This window comes from Pseudochaenichthys georgianus, chromosome 21, assembly GCF_902827115.2.
Source record: "Pseudochaenichthys georgianus chromosome 21, fPseGeo1.2, whole genome shotgun sequence".
NCBI lineage: Eukaryota > Metazoa > Chordata > Actinopteri > Perciformes > Channichthyidae > Pseudochaenichthys > Pseudochaenichthys georgianus.
Window position 1 is genome coordinate 20,431,028 of NC_047523.1, and position 26,984 is coordinate 20,458,011.

The 26,984-nt window shown below is 41.2% G+C and overlaps 1 protein-coding gene across 1 annotated transcript; it reads left to right on the forward strand.

Annotated features, from left to right (window-relative positions):
- Positions 1 to 284: 284 nt before the first annotated feature.
- On the forward strand, positions 285 to 25,012 carry kansl1l (KAT8 regulatory NSL complex subunit 1-like). Its single transcript, XM_034109299.1, is given in 21 exon segments — positions 285 to 470; positions 1,618 to 2,458; positions 2,460 to 2,740; positions 6,813 to 6,975; positions 8,174 to 8,183; positions 8,186 to 8,268; positions 8,270 to 8,329; positions 9,058 to 9,164; positions 9,712 to 9,821; positions 9,824 to 9,885; positions 11,291 to 11,465; positions 13,628 to 13,759; positions 20,606 to 20,752; positions 21,291 to 21,388; positions 21,658 to 21,770; positions 22,165 to 22,234; positions 22,324 to 22,427; positions 22,816 to 22,924; positions 23,992 to 24,078; positions 24,081 to 24,221; positions 24,646 to 25,012. Coding segments are annotated over 19 exon segments (2,820 nt in total). The 5' UTR covers positions 285 to 470; positions 1,618 to 1,666; the 3' UTR covers positions 24,198 to 24,221; positions 24,646 to 25,012.
- The last annotated feature ends 1,972 nt before the right edge of the window (positions 25,013 to 26,984 follow it).

The following is a 26,984-nucleotide window of genomic DNA, read 5'->3' on the forward strand; positions in this document are numbered from 1 at the left end:
AGAGATTTACCTTGACACATTACAAGATAAAGAGGTAATACGATTGTATGTATGTGTGTTGAATACAGTTGAATTCACACAAAGCCTTAATATCAAACCTTAAAGAAAAATACAATATTCTGAGGCCAAATTGGCTCTTTGGGTACAATTAAACAAATGTAATGAAAGTATGGTAAGGAAAACACTTGCCGAGTCTGATCTTCTGAAGGGGCCATGAAGGCATCATGAGTGCGGTCCAGCCCCTCCTCCTCCTCGCTCCTCGGCAGTTGATGAGTGAACCAGGGAGGTGTCAGTTAGAAGTACAGCGGATGTACCGATAAACACGAAAAAATAATGTCATCGTTTCACCGGGAGTTTGATAGCCAGATAACCCGGTCAGATATCATTTTCTGGAACGATCGGCAAAGGAAACAACTGAAGATTTAAGCTTTCAGCTGTATATTTTACGGGAGTAAACCATGTTCAATCAGGTGAGCGGTTATGCGTTATAAAATACTTTATTAACGTCCGGGCTCGGTAACTCAGTGTCATTTTTGTTGGTAATGTTAGTTTAAACGTATGTATGTTGAACCTGTGATGGACGAGAATATCCAGAAGTGTAACTTAACGGATACAGCTCTTGTTAAGTTACCTGGCTCCGTAAATTAACATGTGTTATTGTTGTGGTAACTTTCACACTACCTCATCATAGCTGTTTAACGCTTTAACGTGACTGTAATTAAACCGTTTAAACAGCAGCGGTCCTATTTCTTTATTATTTCGTTATTATTCCGTTAGTTAAGAAGGCGTTGTAAACTGAGTTGAAACAAATAAGCTGTGAGCAAAATGAGGGATTTATTTTCCGTGTCAAAACCAAAATATGTGTCCGAAAAAGGGTACAGAGAGCACTTTTAGCCTCAAAACGAGGCTCACAGATACCCTGTAACCAGTGGTGTAATGTAGCTACTCAAGTACTGTACTAAAATAAGATTGTTGGGTCCTTGTACTTTACTAGAATATTTTATTTCATGCTAGTTTATTCTTCTACTCCACTACAAGCTGGGAACCAATATTGTTCTTTTTACTTCACTACAATTATTTGACACAATTAATGACTATTTACTTTACAGATTCAGATTAATATCTATTACAAAACATAAACTAATACATAAACTATAATACACAATTATGATTAGGATATGCAGCAGTAGCATATAACGTATTACAAGTAGGTCCACTTTTTCCAGCTCTGATGAACACATTATTGCACCAAAACTAATAATCCAGTAATTGATATGATTCTGAAAGGGGACATGACACACAATAAGTACTTTTACTTTTGATACTCTAAGTATCAATGCCAATACTTTTATACTTTTACTTAAGTAAGATTTTGAATGCAGGACTCTTACTCGTAAGAGAGTATTTTTACACTTTAGTATTTCTATTTTTCCCATCTGTAATAAATAGTATTACCATGTCTTGAAAGGTTGTAAATTCACCAATCTAACCCCAACACATTATATGGTCTCATTATCCATAGACAAACAGTATTTTGTATCATATTTGCTTTTATTGATAGCTTTTTTCTCATCAGTAGGTGTCCATTACCTTCTAACATGTTTTTTTTACTGTCAGGTAATTTGAGGTGAAATCTGCTGCCTTGGCTACCTTGACCATCAGTGGTATGGCCCCGGCTCTTACCAAAACCCTGAAAGATGGCCATGGGATCCACCTGTCCTCCCCTCCGGCCTCGGTCAGAATAGACTCAGATGGAAGAGTCATGTGTAATTCTGAGCTGGAATCTCAGATGGGCTTAACAGATGACGGTGACCTCCAGAAGATGTGGCTGAACCTTTCCCTGTTCCCCTCTCTGGACCTGTGTCTCCCTCTGAGCCCCCTGGAGTTCCCTGCCAACCCGGTGCTCTCCCCCTGTCTGCAGACGTCTGCCAGGCAGTGTGAGACCGAGTTTCTCCCCAGCCCGGCCTCCCTCCTCAGCCTCCTCTCCTTCCCTAAAGGCCTGAGAGATTCTCATCAGGTGGCCTGCGTCTTCCCAGGTGTACCCGACATGTTTTTAGTCCCTGTCCCTGAGCACAATGGCCAAGAGACTTGTCTGCTGCATGGTGCTGCTCCTGAATATGGGCCAGGTGGTGGTGATGTGCAGCATTCCCCTTTTATGCGGAGTGTTCCTCCTTCTTATTGCCATGGAGAGAGTGGCTCCCAGGGCTACACTCCATACTTTGCACTCCAACCTACACTATCACAGGGGAGAGTGACTCCAATGGGCTGTCCTAGTGCATCTTCAGTGCAGCCTTGTAATTGCAGGGTGAACTCCGACCAGCTGGCACCGAGAGCTGTGAAGGAGCAGCTCTGCAGGCAGGCAGGGCTGCAAAGCCGAGCTCAGAGGCTGCAGAGGAGACTGCAAGCGCTGCTAGGAGAGCATGCTTTGCAACACTGTGACCAGCAACTAGAGGGGCTGAAAAAAGCATTGTCAAATCAGCGGCGTGTCTCTGGACAGTTCAGACTCCTTAAGTTCCTTTATACTACCTCCACAAGTGGGAAGTGATCCCTATTGTTCTTGGCTGGATTCGCCCACAGCCTCGTTTTCCTTCTCAGAGCTCAGGGAGTTCAGCTGCTCCAGCCAGGCGCTGCTGAGAGGCCTGCAGGAGGCGTTGGACTCTGAGGCCACCGCCAGCAGCAGCTCAGATGAGGAGGGAGAGGAAAGTTAGGATCCACACTAAAAAAGAAAACGTCACCTGTGTGAGTATCCGGAAGGTGGAAGTTTATAAGTAACCTAACCCTAACACCAATAGACAAAACTACATTTCTGGATCCCTTTTCAGAGCTACTTATCATTTGTATTTTCATTTTTTACTTAAAATATCATGTGAAGCCATTAAATGATTGTTAAAGGTCCCCTATTAATACTGTTTTTCATCAATATACTGTATTATAGGCCTCGGATATATACAAAAACAATGTCTCTGAAGTGTTTGGCTCCAAATACCAAACAGATCAATTGTAGCATCCCCACCTCTGTTTCAGCCCTGTTTCAAAAGTGCTGATTCTCTGTCTGTTACTTTAGATGAAAATAAGGAGCCCCTCCCCACGCCCCTCTGAGAGATATTTGGTTAAAAATAACACAATGGTCAATGCCAAGATCTGATCAGCTCATTTTCAGACAGTTTTTATATAAATGGATCAGGACAAAAAGTGAGCAAATCTTTTTTTCTGAAACTTTGAGAATCTCTTTCCACAGAGGGGACACATGGTGATGTATAAAAGACATGAACAATTGGATTTTGCATAATAGGTTCCCTTTCATGGATAAAACCCATACTTTTGGTTATCCATTTTTTTTTTTAAACTGCTACTTGTTTACTGGGCTCTTTTGCTTATTCGAAAGCTAGTTTTCCACTCACTGAGCATGGAAAGGTCGGTTTCTATTTTTACAAGCAAATTGAGTAAGACCCATTTCCTGGTCTCTTATGTTGTGGGCCACTTTCAAATCGAGGTCTGTTTCTTATTTTGAACTTTGTGTATTTTTAAGAGCTGCAGTTTGTCACATGTTTCACTGGTTATTCCAGCTAAATAAACACGCTACAAAGGAGACACTTGAGAATCCCTTGAACCTCATATATTTTGTGTATCAAGTTAAGAAGAACCATGTCATTTCACACAGTGTCAAATATGAAGTTACCAACTAGTGTTGTTGAAAACAATAGGAAACTATTTACACAAAGTTAACTGCACTCTCACTGCCAACATATTTGTTATGCTCTTCTGGGATTGGGTTTGCCAAAAGCCAGCTGTTGTTGTCGATGGAGCCAATGAGTTCAGGACAATGGAGATACTGAAACTCAACGAGATGAAACTTGTTTAAAAAAAACACAGATTTAATCAGATTGGCTTCTTCCAGGGCGGCAGATTATACGATTTGGAAAGTCATCTGAGTGAAAGAGTTCCACTGTGTCTGTACTTCACATATTTTACTTGGCGTTCAGAAGAGATTACACTGTGTTTGTTGTAAGCACTAGTTCTGTCTTCCCAGCTGTGGAGAGTATGATGACATTTTTCAGCCAGGCACGCACGCACGCACGCATTTTTTTCCATGCTACATTCATAACATGTTCAACACACTGTGCCCACAGGCTAGGAAATAAACACGGCGATGCCAGCAAGCCACATGGCAGCCATTCCTCCCCATCTTGCTCCTCTTTATTATATTGTGTGTGTGTGTGTGTGTGTGTGTGTGTGTGTGTGTGTGTGTGTGTGTGTGTGTGGTGTGTTGTGTGTGTGTGTGTGTGTTTGTGTGTGTGTGTGTGTGGTGTGTGTGTGTGTGTGTGTGTGTGTTGTGTGTGTTGTGTGTGTGTGTGTGTGGTGTGTGTGTGTGTGTGTAGTGTGTGTGTTTGGTGTGTGTGTGTGTGTGTGTGTGTGTGTGTGTGTGTGTGTGTGTGTGTGTGTGTGTGTGTGTGTGTGTGTGTGTGTGTGTGTGTGTGTGTGTGTGTGTGTGTGTGTGTGTGGTGGTTAGTAAGGGCGTTGCTGCTTTACTCATGTCCTTTCTCTTAGGGAGTCATATTGCCCCAGGCGAGAGTATTTTTATGGCATTAAAAAGCCACATAGCCGTATCAACTTGCTTCAAAACGGTGTACATACTGTCGCACAAACATTTATTTAAAAAAATATTTTTGCTGTTTGGATCTTTGTATTGGTTTGCTTAATAATGTGCCACAAAAGTAAATCCGTTAATGAGAAACACTGAAACATAACATTTAGGAAAGAGGAGCAATTTGGTCACAATAAAGGCATAAAAGCACCCAAAAATACTTATGTGCAAATAACAAAATCAACATGTTGGTTTGTTGTACCTCATAATTGGCTCAAAATGCAATGACAAACCAACCAGGTGTAAAGCAGTTCATTTATATTTTATTTGAATACATAGTGGCTCGATGGTCATGTCTACCTGATTAATATAATTTGAGAAAAACTGCTAATCGTTACATAGTATATATTTGCTCAACATTTTTATTTGTAAAGTTTACTTTGAGATAGATAGGCTATGCCAGAGCAACTAACCTCATGTTACTAGGCTAATGTATTTCCTAGTCAGCAATGTGGTGACGTCAGGGATGCGTCAGTGGGGGGGGGGGGAAAGAGGTGTCAAATCTTAATGTTGGATTTGGTCCAGTTAGACCTTTCTAAGAGCAGTACAACTTTTTTTATTTCTGTTAGATGTTCTTCTTCAACCCTTGTGTTTTCTGAATCAGTCCAATAAACGGGCTGTTTACAAAAGGGGCATTTTTATAAGCCACTGAGAGAGCAGGGATGAGAAAAGGTTTTAAAAACTGTAAGAAAATGTAGAAACAGTTGCCCTTTGACACTTTAACTTGTAAAGCAGTGACATGTTTGGTTTGATTTAATTTGGAACCTTCACACCTCCAGCTGTTGCTCATTTTCAGTTTTCAGTAGTTTTGTTATTTTAGATTTTTGGGAGTATTTGTGAAAAGTTTCATGTTGGAAATCTTAAGTGCAAGACACACCCAACCGCTCTAGAGCCTCTGCAAGAGTCAGGAAATGCTATCCAAATGGGGGAATTCCTAAAGCTACTTGCTGGGGCCGGCCTTGAATGATACCAGGATGTGTCTATGGAAACTCACACCTTCTCACTTTGGAGGGTAGCCAGTGGTTTACTAGACCATTCATTTTATTGATGATTTGAATAACAATAAAATATGTAATGCTTGCACACTACCAGGTAAATAGTAACCTCTCCTGTCCTACCCTCTCCCACTGCTTGGAAGATATTCCAGGAATTTTCTCATTATACATTTGGAAAGAGCTGCAGGGCAGCCAGGTCTGGTCATTGTCTGCGGAGTAAAGAGGGAGCCTTAACCAACGGATATTAGCTTAGAGTTGATTCAAAGTCAGTCTAGAAGCAGTTATTAAACAGCTTTGATTTTATTTGGGAAGTTCTTATTGAAATCCACCAAAACACTGGGTTTCATTTTGATCAGGCGAGCACACAACATGTTTGGTATCTTACTTCACAAGATGATATTGTAGAATAACTACCTCACAACACCCAGGGGTAATGTCATGTATTCTATATAGCTGCTTTCTGACTGGCCTAACCTTTCTCAGTCCTCATCTGAGTGTTTGAAGTGGGGGGAGTCCCTCCTGTCCTAGCCAAGGTCCAATAGCACTGCCATAGCAACTAGTGCTCTGCTGGACACACACACACAACACACACACACACACACACACACACACACACACACACACACACACACAACACACCACACACACACACACACACGCACACGCACAGAAGATGAATGCTCACTGAACAGGCTAGTGCCATGGAAACATACTATGGATACACACCGCACAAATCAACAGGGCCTAGATAAGCTTTTGTGCTTCAGCAAAATCGGGGGGATGCCAAATGGTACGGCAACATGATTGGTGTAAGATAGGCCTTAAGAAAGCAGTGCTGCAGTACAACAGTGTGAATTGACAAATGGATTGTGCTGCAAGTGCTCTCTTTGTGTCTCTCAATCTCCCTTCATTGTGTGACTATTCCCACTGGTGACACACATTTCCCTGCCAGTGATTCTTGCATGCTAGCCTCTTCGCACACTTCCAGTAAATGATTGTACTGGAATTTATAACTGCATTCAATATCTTGAAATTGTTTCACCATTCTTGGCTGAAGCATTTTCTTCTTGTGAGGTTGTAACAGTTTCTGGAGCATTTGACAGAGAGTAATATAACTAATACCACTACACGGGTCTAAGTGTCCTCTCTCTATCATCCATCACCCTGTCCTCCTCCTCCAGCAGCAGCAGCAGCAGCAGCAGCTGTGAGAGGCGGTGGCTGGAGCAGAGAGCGGAGCTGGGCAGCAGATGGAGTTGGCTGCAGCTGCGTCTGGCCGAGCTGGAAGGGAGGACACAACAACTGGTGGAGCTCCACAAGCACATCCGCTCTTGCAAGGTAAGACAAAAGCCCTCTGTAAAGACTCTAATAAAGGCCAGTTGACACAATTGACAGCTATAAATTATTAAAGGTGGGGTAGGTAAGTTTCAGAAACCGGCTCGAGATACACTTTTTGTTATATTCCATGGAATGCTCTTAACATCCCGATAGCAATGAATATCTTAAGTGCTTTGACAAAAAATCCATAAAAAAATGTCATCTGTGGAAGCCGTAATACTGTAAAAAGTATACAGCCGGCCCGGCTAAACGGATTGGATTGCCGCCCTGTCTGTCAGCCTTCCATCTCGTGCACGCACAAATGTATCTCGTGCCCTCATTGGGCGTGCCGTTATTGGGCGTGCATTGCAGCAGTACTTCAATGACTCGCCAGCAATATGCGGCCACCAGTCTGCTGACGTCATGTGTGTTGGAGGAGGTGCTCTGTAAGGAAGTCTGAAGGAAGGGGCGGATTCTTTTCGGCTGTGTACTTTTCAAATTTTAGTGCACTCGAGCCGGTTTCTGAAACTTACCTACCTCACCTTTAAGGACTTTTACTGAGGCCTTGATACAAGTCAGTTTTGAGTGAAGAGAATATAAATGTTCTGCCAATTGTTGCTGCAATACTGTAACATGAGGTAAGACTTTTGATCAAATCTCCTATAGAAAAGTGGGCCACTGTAGTCTCACTTTAAAGATACATAAACAATGCAAGCAGCTGTCATGGACTGTTCTCTCAGATAATGCCATTTTATAAGTATACAACCAAAGCTTAGAAATATGGTGTCTCTCTTCTTAATCCTGGTCACTAATCCATTAACATATTTATATATATATATTTATAGCAAGGATCCAAACGGACTATTTGTCTGTTCAGGCAGATTTTACCAAATGTTGAGGTGGTGTGTGTGTGTGTGTGTGTGTGTGTGTGTGTGTGTGGGTGTGTGTGTGTGTGGTGTGTGTGTGTGTGTGTGTGTGTGTGTGGTGTGTGTGTGTGTGTGTGTGTGTGTGTGTGTGTGTGGTGTGTGTGTGTGTGTGTGTGTGTGCTGTGTGTGTGTGTGTGTGTGTGTGTGTGTGTGTGTGTGGTGTGTGTGTGTGTGTGTGTGTGTGTGTGTGTGTGTGTGTGTGTGTGTGTGTGTGTGTGTGTGTGTGTGTGTGTGTGTGTGTGTGTGTGTGGGTGTGTGTGTGTGTGTGTGTGTGTGTGTGGTTTATATCTTAGGGTGGTGTGGTGCTGCAGAGTCCCAGCCACTGACAGACCGACAGATTCAGCAGACCCTGCTGAGAGAACTGGCGGGGTTATCCTGCACGGCCGGATCCAGACGATGACAATGAACCCTGCAGCCCCACACGCCTTCTGTACAACATAGAGAGACAGGTAGGAGGCCGAGGAAACAGTAAAGACACAAGTTATACCGGCTGTGTAAAGAGGAATAGTAATCTTGTCCAATCTAACTCCATACACTAAATCATGAGAATAACCCTACAAATGTGTCTGTTGTGTAGAAAAGCACAGGAACTAGAGAAGGTTAGACAGATTAATTAGAGTATGCATGTTGCTTGACCTTTAGCTGTTATGCTAGATAGCGAGACTGCATATGGAATGCAGACATTCCTGCTGCTTTGTGAAGCCTAAAGGGATTTCATCTGTTGTAGGAGGGGAGCTGATGCCCGAAAATCGACTGTTAATCCAAGTGCAAACTGTTTTAATGGCATACAAATAAGTCAATCTGTTTTAGTTTAAAACAAAAAGTATATTAAACATTTTACATAAATACAACAATTACCTGCTTTGAGAAGGCTAATTGAGTACAAAATTATGCCCGTCAATAGCTCGACAAAATCTCGGCTGTGTGTTTTCATTTCACTGGACAGAAATGAGTTTGGTTGGCCAAATAAAAGTGTTGGATGTCTTCACCTAATTTCTATCCAGAATAATTGCCAATCCTATTGTGCAACACCAGGCACATTTGAAGCTCAATTAAACAAAGGTACCTGAATAAAATGAGCTTTTTCCTTAAACCTGAATGCTATGTTTATCAATCTGATCAATCCATTATTTTGTATGTATCCCTAAGCATTATATGGATGTTTTCTTTGTTGCAGAGTGCCCAGCTCAGCCAGATTGTCAACAGTCTGATGCCTCCTCTCAGCTTTTCACCGCTATCTAAACAGACACCCCACACCTGGAGCGGCAAGACAGCCTTCACAAGGTACAGAACACACGCACACACACACACGACACACACACACACCACACACACACACACACACACACACACACACACAAACACACACACACACACACACACACACACACACACACACACACACCACACACACACACACACACACCACACACACACTCACACACACACTCACACTCACACTCACACTAACTGTCTGAGCATGACACTGTAAGGATTTGTAACACCAACACAAATGACATGTCATTTAAAATAGAGACAGAGAATCTTGTATCACCAGAGGTTTGTACATTGTGTGGTCTAGGGGTATTCTATATTCTGACTGATCAAGGTTGTTGTGATGTAACCCATTACATTACTATCCTTCCTGCTGCCCTTTTTAACTCTCTGTCTGGCTCTAAGATAAAAGCCAAGCGATTAAGAAAAAAAACCCAGCTCTTCACCCTGTGTATGCATGTAACAAGCTATTGTTTGTTTCTGGCTGTTATTCTCTAAGAAGATCTAAGACCAACAATGAATAATTTTTTTTTTTTAAACAATCTCGTTTTTGCAGTGGTCAGAGAGAAGGCGACGTTTTTGTCCCTGGGAGCTCCAAGAGAAGGAGACTGGGGACCAGGAGGCTCTTCAAATCGGATGTGTCATGCGTGTGTGCCCGCACTCGACCCTGGTCACCTACCACAAGCCCAAACTGTTTTCTTTCAACACCTGCAACTCCAGCAGTGCAGAGGTAGGCACACAAGCAGCCATTTCCCAGTCTATCCATCTTCTCATTCACAAAATGCAACTCTCACAGCACACATACACATCTATGTGCCATGACGCAAAACATGGACACATTTATCTTCCAATAGTTTAAAACGATATCAATGAAGTCTGACCCCAAATATGCATGTCTTTATTTGTTGTGTTATTTGCTGTTTGAATTACATTGGGTCCAGTTAGAATTATGACTTATTACTCCTACACTTAATCTTAGTTTGAACCAGTATGTGCTTCTAGAATAACTCATTAGAATCTGTTCATTAGTGCCACCATGTCCCTGCACAGTGAGGATAATGAAGATATTTGCATTTCCCCCCTCTTTATTCTGAGGAAGTGATTGTGAAGGCATTAATCAAGATGACATCAGCACTATGCCTGATTACTGTATTCCTGCCCCTGTTTACTAACCATAATGCATCAATTATTCATCCTAATATAGGCCTACATTTGTGATTTTATAATAAATGTTTCAAATTTGATGAACTTCAAGAAAACGGGTTGCAAGTAGTTCATTTAAAGCTATAGCCTTCAGTTAGCCTGGGGACATTGCCTATGTCCTTGCAAAGTCAGGTTTTAAGGGATTGTCTATGAACTCATACATATTCTACACAATACCTTGACTTCAGTTTACGAAATGGGTATTTTTTGTCTTCATTTAAGTCAATATTATATTATAATACCTCAAATAATGATGGAATGAGCCTTCTCCGTTGCTGCCCCACCCTCTGGAACCCACTGACCTCACCACCTTCAAAAAACTCCCAAAAACTCACCTCTTCAATCTGGCTTTTAATGTGTGATTGTTTTTGTATTATTTGACTTTAACTTTAACTATATTTATTTGTTGTTCTTTGTAAAAGCGCTAACAAAATAAATCTATTATTATTATATTAATGTAAAATAGTTTTGATTTTAGCCTGATTTTAATGTTTGAGTCAGTGGTGCCTTTAATAAAAACACAAGGTTTAACTTTTGTTTTCTAATCACCATCTTGCTCTTCTTTAGCACACATACAAAGATATTAACCATTTTAAAGATTGACATGTTCAAATCCAACAGTTTGAAATTTGTTGTAACACCTTGCCAAACACTTCAACTCGCATAGAGCCTAATAGAGTTTGTAGCTCTTTATAAAAAGAAGCAGCCCGAGGCAGCTCACATGTGATATTGCCAGATGCAAAAGAAAGCATGTTAACAACTTAATTACTTTAATCAGTGTGCCCACAGCGCAGCTCCCTTAAGTTCCCTCTGACTCATACTTTAAAAGAACACAAGGAGACGGCCAAGTGTATCCAGTAGTTTAAGAAACCAAGTTGTATAATCTAAAAAATAAATGTGTTTCTGTTTTTTTCTTCTCTTTTGTGCTTCAGGACTCTGGGAGGTCCACGTGTACTCATTCCTCTTCTCTCTCATCACCTTCCTGTTCATGTTGTTCATCCTGTGACCCTGTAGTCCTGTGCTCTGACCCCGCCTGCAGCTCCAGCAGGGCCCTGTCCTCAAGGACCCCCAGCTCCAACCCTCACCCTGCAGTGTCTCTTTCATTTGGTAGGATACATATTCAAATTGCTTCATAACATTGTGTGAATGGTATGACTGTGAAAACATTATTTAACATTAAATATGAGGAAGACAAGGACACTTGTATCACCTTTTATTTAAAGGTCCCCTATTATACTGTTTTTTCATCAATATATTATAGGTCTCAGATATATACATGTACAAACATGTCTCTGAAGTGTTTGGCTCCAAACACCAAACAGATCATTGCAGCATTACCCATAATCCCCTCTGTTTCAGCCCTGTTTTCAAAAGTGCTGATTCTCTGTCTGTTATTGTAGATCAGTGGTCGCCAACCAGTCGAGTGTGGGTAGGTAAAAAAAAAAAAAAAATTAAATTAAAATAATAATGTTTGAAAAATACGTTTTTAGATGTAAACCTATCATCCACCACCCCATTAGCAGGTGCCACTTGATTGACGTATATTTGAGACACCTCAATAATATAATACATTAACCGTGCTTTACGTGAACCTCATCATGACACAAGAGAGGACGGCAGGACTGCAATGTCCCGTGTTCAGTGAATGCAACAGAGGCAAGACACCAGACCAATCAGAGAGTTGCATGGAAATACACGTGTGCTTGTGTCATTCAAGCTCAGCTCTGTGTGTGTGTGGCAATAGCGCATTTAGTGTGATAGAGAGAGAGAGGGAGAGAGGGAGAGAGAGAGAGAGACCGGTGCTAGCGGGGACCGTGATGTTAGCATCTGGTTAGCTAGCTGCACTAACGGACATAAGGAGCTGTTTCCACAACAAGCTGGAGGAGAGTCCTCCCCTGTCAGACTGAGTGGCTCAGGTGAGCTAAAGGGCTCTCTGAGTGTTTAGAACGGTTTTGTCACAAATTCTTCAAAAGATTATTTCCGCGGCACACCTTCATATGATCATTATAGTTATACAAACAATAAGAGAATAAATGAAAAACAAGTATGAAATACTATATGGCAGTAAAACAAGAATACTGATTGAGTGATTAGTAAAATATCCATAAAGAAAAAGAAAATCTGTTTACAGTTCTGTTTCATATGGGTGCTGAGAGAGGTATCCATAGATCTCTTCATGTTGCTCTCAAAGTGCACCAGATTGATGCTTTCAACTTCAATATTTAAAAATAATCTCCCCGGTGGAGCATCCCCCCGGACCCCCCTAGAGGAGGTGAGGACCTAGAGGAGGTGAGGACCCCCCTAGAGGAGGTGAAGTCCGCCCCCCACTCATAAAAAATAGCACTTTACCCCTGCCTATATGCCGTGAGCTGATTATGGAGCCTTCATTGTAACAGTAATTCAGATGCAATTATATAAAAGGCCACAAATTGGAAGCACTGTCTGGGCCGTCTTTTTCACTAAATTCTGCAATAGGTAGATCTCGCCTTTCACCTAGGCCGAGGTCGGTGATCTTGGGCTTAAAAAGGTTGGTGACCACTGCTGTAGATGAAAATAAGGAGCCCCTCCCCACGACCCTCTGAGAGATATTTGGTTAAAAAATACACAATGGTGCTCTTGGAGGAGATTCAGGTGATAAGGGGGGGAGGTTACCTTGGTTGCTGATTGGCTAATGGTTACACATGCCAAAAAATCGTTATGACATCAGAAATTGGCCAAGATCTGATCAGCTCATTTTCAGACAGGTTTTTATATAAATAAATATAAACTTTCAGAATCTCTTAACGCAGAGGGGACACTTGTTCATGTATAACACACATGTATAACATACATGAACAAGTGGATTTTGCATAATAGGTGACCTTTAAAAAAGAAAAGCCAGAACGTGGTACATTTGATTTATCTACTGTTTCCTGAGAGGTGCAGTTCACAAGAGTATTGTATTCGCTTGAATTTGACATGGTAAACCAACAGGTGCACCACACACCTGCTATCATGTGTCATTTTCCAGTTGACGCCTGCATGTCAGACGGGCCACACAGAGGCAGTGATAGCTGGGCACATGGACTAAAGCAGTGGTGTATCATGATGTCTTACTTTGCTTCACGATGTGTGTGGGCTTGAATAGCGAACAATGGATACGGGTGCTTTGACTTGCGTCATACACTGCCTTTGTGTTTGCCTTTTATTGCATGCTTGCATTAAGAGATGTGCTGAGTAACTGTGTTTTAACTGCATACTTACAGTATAATTGTCTCATCTTCCTTCAGGTACTCCTCAGTCCAATCAATCAAACAGGGCCCTATCCAGAGAAGAATGGTCCCTAAGGCCTTTGATTATAACTGTGGAACCATGCAGTCCATCACACTACAACAGATCCAGCTCCACACCACTGCACAACAGTAAGATCCTGCCCTTTACCAGTATTGATGACATATCCTGTACTGTTCCATGGTGCTCTCCTGCCTGATGACTGCTTTGTCTACTTTTTTACTCTGCATGTACTTTACTCTTACGCGTTTGCTGTGCCATGTAGAAACTCACAGAATGCATGTGAGCAGGACCGTAACAAGCTGTGTTGAGGAGTAATGGAATCGACTGGAAGGCAGAGGTGCTATTTAACAGACTGCACCTGCATTCTTGTTGTTGTTGAAACTCGCTGGCTTTGATCCACTTCTCTTTGCAGAGCTGGCAGCAAAGAAGTCTGTTTTGAAGTCAGTAGTAATTTAATGTGAATTACAAGTCTTCACTACCTGCTCCAGCTTCACAGGCGAAACCTTTTGAATGTGTTCTTTTTAAGAACAACTGCAGCTACATCACTGGTGCTAGGGCTTTGGTCCCAATTGGATAAGGTGTCGCATGAAAAAAAAGAGCTGTGGTGATTAGACGACTAATTGACGTTTCGTTTAACAGACACAAAATCACCAATATTCTGATAATGGATTCATTGTTCATTTTTTTAGGAAGGCCAAATTTGCACTTCTGCTTCGTTCTGTTTCACTAAACTGACTAACTTCGGGTAAAAAAGTGACATCCTTTTGACTAAGTAGGATTGATAATGTTTATACAAATTCCTGAATAAACCTAATTAATTGATCATGAAAACGATTGTTAGTTGCAGCCCTTAATGTATTATAATTCGTATACTTTTTATTGGTGTCTATTTTTACATTTAAAGTCACTTGATAGTCACATTTATAATCAAATACAAAATATGTTATCATAACACTACAACCAATATTTAAATGATTTTGTATCCAACCTTGTTTCTAAATAACACTTAATCAATATTTATAAATTATAAAACAAGTGGAATTTGTCTTCTTTGTCTCCCTCATGAGTTATTCTGCGCATGTCAGATATCACGCTGGCTCTGTATGAGGTTTCCAACTGAGCAGTTATCATTTGGCATTTCAGCAGTGTCGATACATTGTCTATATATATTAGTCTGATGCTAATGAACAATTACTTACTTCTGCAAATGCCTCTGGCAGCTCTGGTTTCAGGGGTTTAAGTGTTTCCATCACCATGGTTGTTTAAAGCATATTCCCTGATCGCCAAAACGTTCCTTTTATGTGTTTAATGAAACGGTGGATTTAAAAGAAAGGCAATAAGTGCTGGAGTAGAAGTAGGTCGAGAGTATAGTAGGAAACACACAGGGGGCCAATTGGAAATTGATGAAGATGTCACTTACCCACCTCTCTATTGATTTCTTGAATTATCTTATTCTCCTTTCCTCTCCGTTCGCTCGTTCAAGCTAACGTCACCTTTGATAATAGCCTTCTACATCACCAAACCCCTTGTCATAGCTGATTGTAGCACAAGTAGAATCAGGTCACGTAAACAGTAAAAGCAAGCAGGAGATCCAATCCAATCCACTTTATTTATATAGCACATATTAAAAACAGAGGGTGTTTCACAGCACCGAAGTGCTTCACAGCAGATATAACATTATAATAAAATTAGTGCTGTCAAAATTATCGCGTTAACGGCGGTAATAAATGTTTTGAATTAATTGCGTTAAAATATTTAACGCATTTAACGCATGTGCAGAATGGCCCGCCCCATACGTGCCACCAGTGGCAGCGCCAGGGTATGGCTGGGGTAGGCTACACACATACCAAGAAATGGCTTAGCCCCACCATGAAAAATGATGTTAAAGTAAGCAAAATAAAGTCTGCCAACTCGCGCGGAGTAAATTGCACAGACAGCAGTTAGTAAGATTGATTTCAGTAGCCACGGTTTTGAAAACTTTTGTCACGTAGTGATCGTCTTCTCAATAGAACATCTTTGATAATGTCTTCTGGCCAATCAGAATCAAGATAACGGCGTGGTGTTGTTGCAGGAAGTCCCGACGGAGAATACGTTTGCTGTAGTACAGGTGCACATAACTGGTACGCAGGTTATGTGCGTAATCTGAAATTCGTACCGTCACTTGTGTCACAAAGCGCATTTGCGTACCGACGTACTTGTGAAGCTTTTCCAGAAGGCGATTAGATCACCGGACGACAGAGTCGGTCTCCGTGTGCACAGACAGGGAGCTGTTAACGTCGGTCTGTACAACGGAATTGTGCCAAAACTACGCCAACCGGCTGCGGAGGGAGACTCCCCCCTTCACTGGAGAACTGCGCTAAAACAGCTGATCACAACGTTCACACTAGGCTTGTTTGAGACACATTGCGGCTCGCCTCGAAAGTAGACGAGAGTAGCCGATCGCAGCCGGGGGAGGTCTCAAAAAGCTCGCCTGAAGTCGGACAGCTCGGAGACGGCTTCTTCATCTTCTTCTTCTTCTCTCGGTTTTTTGGCAGATTGCAAACAACTTTAAGGTGCATACCGCCACCTCCGGAGTCGGCTTGACTCGGTTTGCATTTATAAAGAATGCACAAATGTGTTTAATCGTTAATGTCAGATAAGTAAATACATTTGTTCCTGCTCAAGATTAGATTCAACTTTATTGTTATTGCACATATTACAGGTACTGAGAGAACGAAATGCAGTTTAGCTTCTCAGGTGCAACAAGCAGTGAAGTGGAAAGTAATCAGTGTTGGGCAAGTTACTTCCAAAATGTAATATATTACATATTACTTATTACTCTCTTTTGAAAGTAATAAGTTACATTACAAAATTACTGTCTCTGAAATGTAATGAGTTACACTACTTTAGTTACTTTTCTAGTTACTTTCACCAAAATAACGCAAAAGAATGGCTAGGTATTTTAAATGCTAACATGTAGTTTAGTGCAGCTCATTATACATCCAATGAAGGGCAATGTGGTATAGCATAACAACTGTGTAGGCCCTTAAGGCTACTAACAACTTGTATTACACGGCTTAGTTGAATACTCGATTCTGATGTAAATTGTGTGTAAATTCTTAACACGTTGTTAATACAGTAGTACAGACCACTGTCAAGGACTATAATGAAGGTTGCTAAGGAGGATCAAGAAAGAGAAAGGAAAAGAGGTTAAAAGACGGAGCGCTGGACGTCAGATAAATCACCAGAAGAAGGCAGACAGGAAGTAAACACTAACAGGGCACGGAATGGGCTGGCTCTGTAGTGTGTTTAGTATATGGCCATACAGGCCCGGTTCCAGAACAAAATGACTCGGGGTGAATCTGAGATTACAGGGGGCGCAGCAATAGTGGTCGGCAACAGCAATGAAAAATAGCATTGATGGTCCCCAATGAACAGATTATGGCATTTGTTATGTTTTGAAACCAAGCAAGTGAGAACATTTCAAGTGAGTTAAAAGTGCAATCCTGAAATATCTCATACAGTCCAAAGTGGACTATGGCAAAGAAAAGCACAACAGCTTCAAAACTCTACTGATAAAACAAATGAGAAGATATTGTAAATCAAGGCAAATATTATTTGAACCAGCTCATGGTTTGAAATGGCAAACATTGAAAAGCAAAAGTATTATTAAAACCATGTAGCCTACTAAATCATCACTTTGGTCCCATCATATACTCTAGAGAACATTTACTGTCCTTGAAAACTGGTATCACCTCATCATGTGAGGTTGAATTTGTGACCTGGAGAACATTTCAGCTGCAACATTAGCTCGTTGATAAGCTTGGGATATGAGATCTTTTTGTAGCCATTCGTGGTGAAGGCATCTGTGCTATTGTATGCATTATTTTTGACCCAACATTTCTACAGGCATGGCAGAATATGGCACTATTTTTCACATATTCTAGCCCTTGTCTATTTGTATACCACGAGCTGCAAAATGACCACCTAACCCCACTGTACAGGCGGGTACTTGTTTAGATATACCTGGGCAGGCTCTGTTTTGCCGTGGTATCCTGGCACCTGCGGGCCGCAGAGGGGCGGCGTAGTTTCGGGCAACGAAGAGTGCTGCTCCGGGGTTGAGGGCGGCGAGTCAGGCGGGAGTAAGCTAGTGTCCACAGCGGAGGGTAATGTGATGTTCCCATCTGACCTGTTGCTACGGTCTGCAGTAGATGCAGTGTTGCTGGCGTTTAGTGATGGTTGCTTTAACCATTTTCGTATAAATTATTGTCCTCAGATGTGTGTCACTGCTGTGGAAGCACTTTGGAAATGATGCACGCGCTGCGGAGAAGGTCACGCGCACCTGACACAATTTGTTGTTAGTATTTTTCGGGTTAAAATGTGTTGTAACTGCGTTACTGAGCATTGTAACGGGTAATATATTACCCACATTTCATTAGTAATGCGTTACATTACTTCGTTACAGCAAAAAGTAATATATTACTGTAACTCCGTTACTTTTGTAACGCGTTACACCCAACACTGAAAGTAATGTACACAATTTACAGAATAACATATAGAATGAATTGAATGATGAATAAACAGTGGGGTATGAATACACTAGATATCAGCCTGTGAGCAGTATGAACAGTGTGTATTAATATGCTAAGATATATAAAGTATGAAAACGGTAAGCAGTATAGTATAAAATATATAGATATTAATTTCATGATGATAAACATTGTGGAACAATGATGACAAATGGGAATGGATGTGGCGTAAAACTGACACAAAACAACAACAAACTTGTGCCAGCCAATTGGAGAGTTTCATCAGCAGCACGTGGTAAAAACCACCAATGAGCGCTCAGCTCGAGATACCAGCGAGCCGTTTCCCATCAAGCATTTCGCTTCGGCAGCTCGTGGAGAGCAACTGCGCCAACTCGCCTCGCTCTCAAGGCTGCGGGCGTCTTTGTCCCGCGAGATTTCAAAGTCTCATGTGGGCGAGCCTCCAGAGCAAGTCGGACAAAATGACTAACCATCATGCAACGCACTAGCAAGACATGGATCGCAACTGCGCAGGTCTTGCTTGTCTCAAACAAGCCTACTCTATGGTCACGAAGTACTCCACTAGCCGCCGCCCCCCCCCCCCCTCCGTCGACTTTCCTGAAGTACTCCCCCGTTGATAGAAATCAACACGTAATGAATTAAGAACCCACGGTTTGATGATTGATAGGTGTGTGGGTTGTCTTTCATTTTGACACACAGAAAATGTTATAATAAACATAGATACTGTATGTTAAATGGATATATCCGCCTTCTTTCATTTATCTTTCCATTCCCACAACAATATACATAAATAAATGGCATATTTTGGACATAGTTTGAATGGTGATTAATCATGATTAATTAATTTTTAAGCTGTGATTAATCTGATTAAAAATGTTGATCGTTTGACAGCCCTAAATAAAATATAATATTACAATAATAGATAAAAGGCACACATAAGAATAGATAAAAAGGCACATAAGGGCTATGGACAGACAAATAAAAGCATAACAACAATCGATAAAACATAGCTCAAACTGACTGCGAGGGAAAAGGGGTGGGTCTTCAGGCGGGACTTAAACGTTTGAAGGGTGGGTGACAATTTTACATGGGGGGGCAGGTCGTTCCAGAGCCTGGGGGCTACCGCTGAGAAGGCTCGGTCTCCCCTGGTCTTTTTCCTAGTTTTTGGGACTACCAGCAGCAGGAGATGGTCGTATGGGTAAATGCTGAGTGAGGAGAATAATAAAACATGGCATAAAGGATTTAGTATTTAACTGTTAGCGAAGGCACTACAGTACAAATAATGTACTTTATTATTGAAATTGAAGGTGGATCACAGGCATTAATTCCTTCCTACTGTTCCTTCATTACTTCTACTTCTGTCCTTCTTTTCTCCTAATGGATTCTGTTAAAGTTCTGACCACAGCACTAAAACAAGGCTAAGATAAGTGTGTGCATGTGTGTAAATGCACCCCTAACCCTGGCAGGCATTGTTTTTACAAAGTTGTTACAAAAAAAGCAATGTCTTGTTCTCGAGTGAGGGAACAATGGAGCGTGAGATGGGCCGGAGAATCGGAGCAGCGGGAGCGGTACTGCAGTCGCTTTATCGCACCGTTGTGACGAAAAGGGAGCTGAGCCAGAAGGCAAAGCTCTCTGTCTACCGGGCCATTTTCGTTCCTACCCTCACCTATGGTCATGAAGGATGGGTCATGACCGAAAGAACGAGATCGCGGATACAAGCGGCCGAGATGGGTTTTCTCCGCAGGGTGGCTGGTGTCTCCCTTAGAGATAAGGTGAGAAGTTCGGTCATCAGGGAGGGACTCGGAGTTGAGCCGCTCCTCCTTCGCGTCGAAAGGAGCCAGTTGAGGTGGTTCGGGCACCTAGTTAGGATGCCACCTGGGCGCCTCCCTAGGGAGGTGTTCCAGGCACGTCCAGCTGGGAAGAGACCAAGGGGCAGACCTAGGACCAGGTGGAGGGATTATATCTCTTCGCTGGCCTGGGAGCGCCTTGGGATCCCCCAGTCAGAGCTGGTTGATGTCGCCAGGGAAAAGGAAGTTTGGGGCTCTCTGCTGGAACTGCTACCCCCGCGACCCGACCACGGATAAGCGGGAGAAGATGGATGGATGGATGGACAAAAAAAGCTAAATAATCTATTCAAGTCCCTCCATACATCAAATTGTCTTTAGATCAGTTTCTTCAATCATTTTCACTTGGGTTATGAAGAGAGATATATTAACATTTTACATTTTGTTAGCAAGTTATCTGCATTAATGGTGTGAGTTAGGCTAATAAAACTAAGAGGAAGTCCCCAGCTAAAATATTGGGACTAAAGGTTAAGGATAAGCTTTTGTAGACTTAAACCAAGGCGTAAAATCCCTCAGGAACTAAAGGGAAAATAGGAATGAAAGGAAATTCCTGTGTTGTGTTTACTCAGTTTGTGTGTGTGTTTGTCTGTGTGTTCCATTGTAGGTCACAAATACAAGCAGCGTGCAAAGCATCATAAAAGCCGAGTTATGGGTCTGTCACCTATCAGGATGGCAGGCTCTGCTCAGAGTCAACACCGCAGAGCCAACCAGAGGAAAAGGAAGAGAAAACACATCCACAGGCTATTAGAAGGTGTGTATATGTATACTGTATGTTCACCTTCTGTATTCCAGGATCATAGAAAGTAACTTAAAGGTTTTGTGTATAATGTAGTGTATTTTGTAGCTAAACACTAGTCTCATTTGTGTGTGTGTGTGTGTGTGTGTGTGTGTGTGTGTGTGTGTGTGTGTGTGTGTGTGTGTGTGTGTGTGTGTGTGTGTGTGTGTGTGTGTGTGTGTGTGTGTGTGTGTGTGTGTGTGTGTGTGTGTGTGTGTGTGTGTGTGTGTGTGTGTGTGTGTGTGTGTGTGTGTGTGTGTGTGTGTGTGTGTGTGTGTGTGTGTGTGTGTGTGTGTGTGTGTGTGTGTGTGTGTGTGTGTGTGTGTGTGTGTGTGTGTGTGTGTGTGTGTGTGTGTGTGTGTGTGTGTGTGTGTGTGTGTGTGTGTGTGTGTGTGTGTGTGTGTGTGTGTGGTGTGTGTGTGTGTGTGTGTGTGTGTGTGTGTGTGTGTGTGTGGTGTGTGTGTGTGTGTGTGTGTGGTGTGTGTGTGTGTGCGCGTGCGCGTGCGTTACCCAGATGAGAAAGATGACCTGTACCAGCTCTATGACCTAGACAGTTCAGATGAAGTGCTGGAGGACAGCTACACACAGGCGCCACACAAGCAGGCCTCACGGGTAATACACACATTTTAAAACATGTATACTTCCGAGAACACTCATTCATGTATACAGTAACCTTTACCGGATACCAAACCTGAATTAACACTGACCCTTAAATCGGGCCAAGAAAATAATTTAACTTCATAAATTCAAAAAACATTTGATGTGAATATGAAGAAGCTATAGTCAACAGAAAGCCTGTATCACAGCGACAATGGCTGACATTAAATGTGTGAGAAATTCAGAATCGTTGGTGTGAACTGTCACTCCATGTTTCGTTTTAGGGCTGTGTTCGCAGACGACAGGGAGAGAGTGTGTACAACATCAACAACATTGTCATCCCCATGTCCCTGGCTAAAGTGGAGAAGCTGCAGTACAAAGACATCCTGACACCAAGGTAGGAAATAAAAGCTGACTGGGTAGCTATGTCCTAATGCACTTCGTTACAAATGTTGTAGAAACTGTTTTTCTTATACAGTTGGTCACTTTAACCATGCTTTGTGAAATACTCAGTTTTCCCTGTACTGCTACAATAAAGAGACATTTGATTCTGCCCATTAAACTTGTTAATCGAAATGGTATTAAGTCTGTCAAGCTACCTCTTGTAAGGTAGCTTTGATTTCCCTCTCAGTAGTAAAATACCTTTATTTCCAAACAAGCAGCTTCTTAACATAAATGCATAATAATATGGCTGTTATAAAACATACTTTGAATTAGAAAAATGCTATGCCCACTGTCCACCATCGCTGTCTGTCACAAAAAACAAACCAAAAGTGTGTCTTTCTTTGCAGCTGGCGGGTGGTTGACTCCTTTTCTCTGAACTGTGAAGCAGAGAAAGAGGAGGACAAAGAGGAGGGGCAGGTAATGTCTCATCTCTTAGTTAATATGTTTTTTTTGGGCTATTTGTGCAGAAAATATCATCTTTATCTCTCTGTATGTGTTCTTTTCAGGAGGAGGATAACAATAACAACGTGGTTGCCCTGAGACACATGGAATTAGAGCAGAGAGAGAAGCTGCGCTGGCCATCATGGGCGAAAATAAAACGTCCTGAAAGGTGAAAACCAAAGACACTAACAAAAAATACACACACAGGCTAAATAATCCAGTCTTCATTTAAATACTATTTCATCAGGTGATATGAAAATGCAAAGGGAACTATATGAATCAGGTGGATTGTGAGAAATATCAGCCTTTTCAAACATCTCAAATGTCAGTGTTTATCATGCTTTATCAGAAAATGAATTGGATCAAATCCTCGACTCACTGTCTGTGCTGACAGATTGCAGTTCCAGATACAGATACAGTTTCAGATACAATTCCATTGCATGCTTGGCTTGCTCATCTCTGTGCATGTAAATACAACTTGTGTGAAAGGGGAATGTTGAGTAATTTCCTCGTGAAGTTTCATGGGGTATGCTTGTTTTTCTCTCTGGCTTTGGCAGCAGGTTGTCAGGGGGCGGGATGTGCACATCAGGAGAGGAGAGCTCTGCTGAATTGAGTTGTGCTCGGCTGCTGGATACTGATGAACAGCAAAGCCCAGAGGAGTGGCTGGTAAGATCAAAAGCACCGCAGCTGAAACCCCAAGTATGCTGATTCAGGAAAGAGGAGGGTCATACACAGCGATGTTCGATTGGCTGTTTCATTTTGATGCCATATCTCTAAAATAGCAGCCAGATCATAATAAACTGTATTTATATATCACCCTTTAAAACACTCATTTCAAAGTACTATGAAAATAACTGAAATACAGGTCGGATACACAATAGATAACACTCCAGTCAAAGATGTGTCTGTGGTATGATGTGCTTCAGATGAGAGGAAAAGTATAAAGTGGAAAAAAACGTGTTGAACACTCATCAATACTCTTCCCCTAGTTATATTGTGTGGGCAGCCTAGATATATCCTTGAGAGCCTACACAGATACTTGTTTCCACTTCGCTGTGGTTGATTATATTCTGATTGCGGTGCTTTGTACCACTTCGCTTTGATTGGAGAAGAAATGAGTTGCTGCTAAACCAGACAGTCCAAATCAATGTCTCCACTCCACAAATATCCCCACTTCACTCTGTTGCCCTTCTATTGCTACCCAGCACCCATACAAACCCTGATTAAAGCACAGCGTTTGATTTTTTTTTAAATAAGGAATCAGATTTATGTGACTCTATGATACACCCTTTAAAGTGTATGAATGGCTGTGGCTCAGTAGATAGTGTGCTGGACTTCAAATCAGGGCATAGCAAGTTTGAGTCCCACTGTATGTCGTTGTGTCCCTGGGCAAGACACTTCACCCCAAATTGCTCCTGTGGGGATTCCCCCCCCAAAGTCACTTTGGATAAAAGCGTCTAACAAATGACATGTAATGTAAAGTCTAAATGCAATGGAGGTACTGATATAGGAAGTCATCTTGAGTTTTATTTAACAACTTATGTAGCACATTCTTTACGTTTCTTTCCTCTTCAAAAAGATCTAATATATATTTGTTATATTTTCACTCTTGTGTGCATAGAAAGTGATACATATAGCACATACTAGCACCAAAATGTTCATAGTTTATTAATTGTTCATTTATATTTACAGAATTGTGGCTCAATTCCATTATGCACTCTTTCTCCTGGCAGCCTCAGACACCCTGGGAGCCACGAGAGTTTCCTCTACAAAAAGACGAGGAAGACGCCCTACTCTCTGAAAACCTAGAAGAAGTGGCAACAGGAGGTCAGAGTGTAACTCTACCCCCTCAGCAGCAAAGAACTCCAACTCCCATCTCTCCCCTGCTTCCTGCTCTGGTATTACACTGCCATCTGGTGGACAAAGCCAGAGCAGCTGAGAGAGCAGTGCCTTACTTTAACATGTAAGTACAGACATATAGGTGATTAGCTGTTGGGTAGTGGTATAACTTAAACATATTTTATGTCATTAAATAAGCCAGATGCATTTATAAATTATATCCATAATCATTATATTTATTTATTTAGAAATTCATTTAATTGTCTGTGCATTCATTCATCTACCAAAAAAACATTTCTTCTTTTTTAATGGATTTCTGGTTTCTGATCGATGCAGTCGTCATTACCAAATGCATGGCTCACTCACTGTTCAGAGGAATTTAGGATAATTAAGGAAGGAATGTAATAAAGATTGAAAGGTTCAAACTGTCAGTCTTTGGATCCTATCACACATTAGCAGTCATCATTTATGAAAGGGTGGTTTTGACTATCAATCAGATTTCAATATGTGAAATAAATGTATTAAAAGTTGTTTTATTTCCTCTTCAGATCTCCTCACATCTGGGACCCTGATGTTAAATGATCCGTGGGATACTTAATACATTCCAGAACAGGGATTTGATTGTGTCTGCTTAATACTTTAAAGTGTTTTTAATTGTATCTTGTGAGTATTGTAGCATGTGCCATAATAGTGTAAATTGACTACTGTAGCTTATGCTATACTTTTAAGTTTCAATGTACAAGAGGTACTGTATGTAGAGAAGAATGTACTAGCACTACCCAAATGTACGATAGTCTCAGGATTGCATACTGTTTGTAGATGTCACTCACTATTTATTTATTTATTCATTCACAGCTGTCTTAAAATGACAGGATAGGAAGACTTTAGAATATAGATATATATATGTATGTGCTTTTTAATTTCATGTTTTTTTCATGTATATATATTTTTATGAAAGTTATTATTAAACATTTACATCAGTAAATATAGCAGTGAATGTCATACTTTGCCTGCCTGTGCATTTTCTAGATTTCTCTGATGGCTGATTAGAATAGAGGAATATCATTTTAATAACAGTTCATCCTTTTTTGCTATAAGTCATGCGGACAATTAAGAAATTGACACATTAAGTGAAGCATCTTTACCTCCATGGTTTTTATTTGAGTCACGTGTGACATGTCTGCAACTTCAGCCAAGTGTACTTATCTAAGATGTCATTGATAAAAGGTAGTACTGGAAGGACAGACTAATGGGAGGTCATTTCAGTGCTTCGAATAATTCATATTTATGGAGGTCACCACATTTTAAGGCCATAGTCCCAGTGAAACAGCTCGTACTTTGATCCCACATGCAAAACCTCCTTCATACCTACCAGGGGGCCTAATGGGCAGATGGTGTTCAAGGTCATCACTCTCATCTTCTTGTACAGTATGTGTGTCAGTTGCTTTTTACCAGGGATGAGAGTGCCCAAAATTAGAAAATAAATCGCATGAAATCATATTAATTGTCTTGGTATGGGTAAATACAATTTGGTTTTAATCCAGGTTTTTAATTACCATTGCTTCACATGTCTGAAGAAGCAAATTCATCTTGGAAAACAACATACTTACTGATAATGCATGTTACATAAACAGGTGGATTCTCTCCTCTTCTTCTGACTATGATACAAAAAACCTAGGAAATGTCCTTTGTTCGTGTTCTTTGCAAGGGTCATTTTGTATGTTCCCAATGAAAAGCGGAGCCAGTAGTCTGACCTCACCTGTAGGAAGTCCACGGAAAAAACGCATCATCTGCAGGAAACAGCGTCTGAGGGCTTCTTGATATTTAATAAACTATGAATGTTTTATATCCATGTAACGGGAAGAAACTCAGCTAACTGATCATTATTGAATTTTTTGCAAAGAAAAACACAAAGCTAACGCTGAGCCTCTGAATTAGCCACGAGCGAAAAAATGCTAACGGCGGTTGCACAGAAAACACGGTATAAACACCCTTATTACTTATCGTAACTGCAAATCCAATGTATGAGAGTACACATAATCGATAGGTATCTATATCATCACTCCAAGATAAGAACTCGCGACTTTATAAACAAAAACAGACATCACAACACGTGGCGCAAGGTAGCAAAAACAGCAATAGGTCTTACCTCTGTTGTTGTCTGATCAAAAGTTGTCTTCAATGGCATAATATAAACGATAAAAACGCTGCTGAAGGTTAATCCGTAGGTTAATCCAATGTGTCTGTGTCACTTTGAAATGATTTCTGATAATCCATAAGCAATAAACCTACTTTTCAGATTTCAGAGCGTGAGACAGCTTTCGCTCTGGGCAAAACTGCATGCGCATAGCCCCCACTCTTTTTTGGTAAAGTTGGTGTGTATGTAGAAATTCCCCTTCGATTATTTTGGCTCTAATGGTTAAAAAGAGATGTCAATCACCAAAATCGACCAATGGGTTTCAGAGAAACGGCAAAAAACGCCCATTTCCACCCAAATCATCCCAGAGGTGGAGTTTTTTTTGCTAAACCTCTCTCAAAAGGTCAAATGTCCCTTTAATGCATCAATCTTGATACAGGGTACTTATTATATGTTGTACTTTGGATTCCTAAAGCATTTAGTCTACCATCCCATCATTCAAGGGTGGTTTTCACTATAAGTAAAAAATAATCTTTGGATGGACACTATAATTTACAGTTTTTTACTATGTTTAATCTGAATTTTCTTTAAAATAAAAAACATCTATATTGATTCTGACTTTTCTACATCCAACTCACAGGTTTAAAATTACTTTGAGAAAAAAAATTATTCATTTTCCCCTTTTAGAAGGGAATATATGGTCATTTGTTCTGGAAATGTCATTTTCAAGCCTGAGACCTGAACAATAGG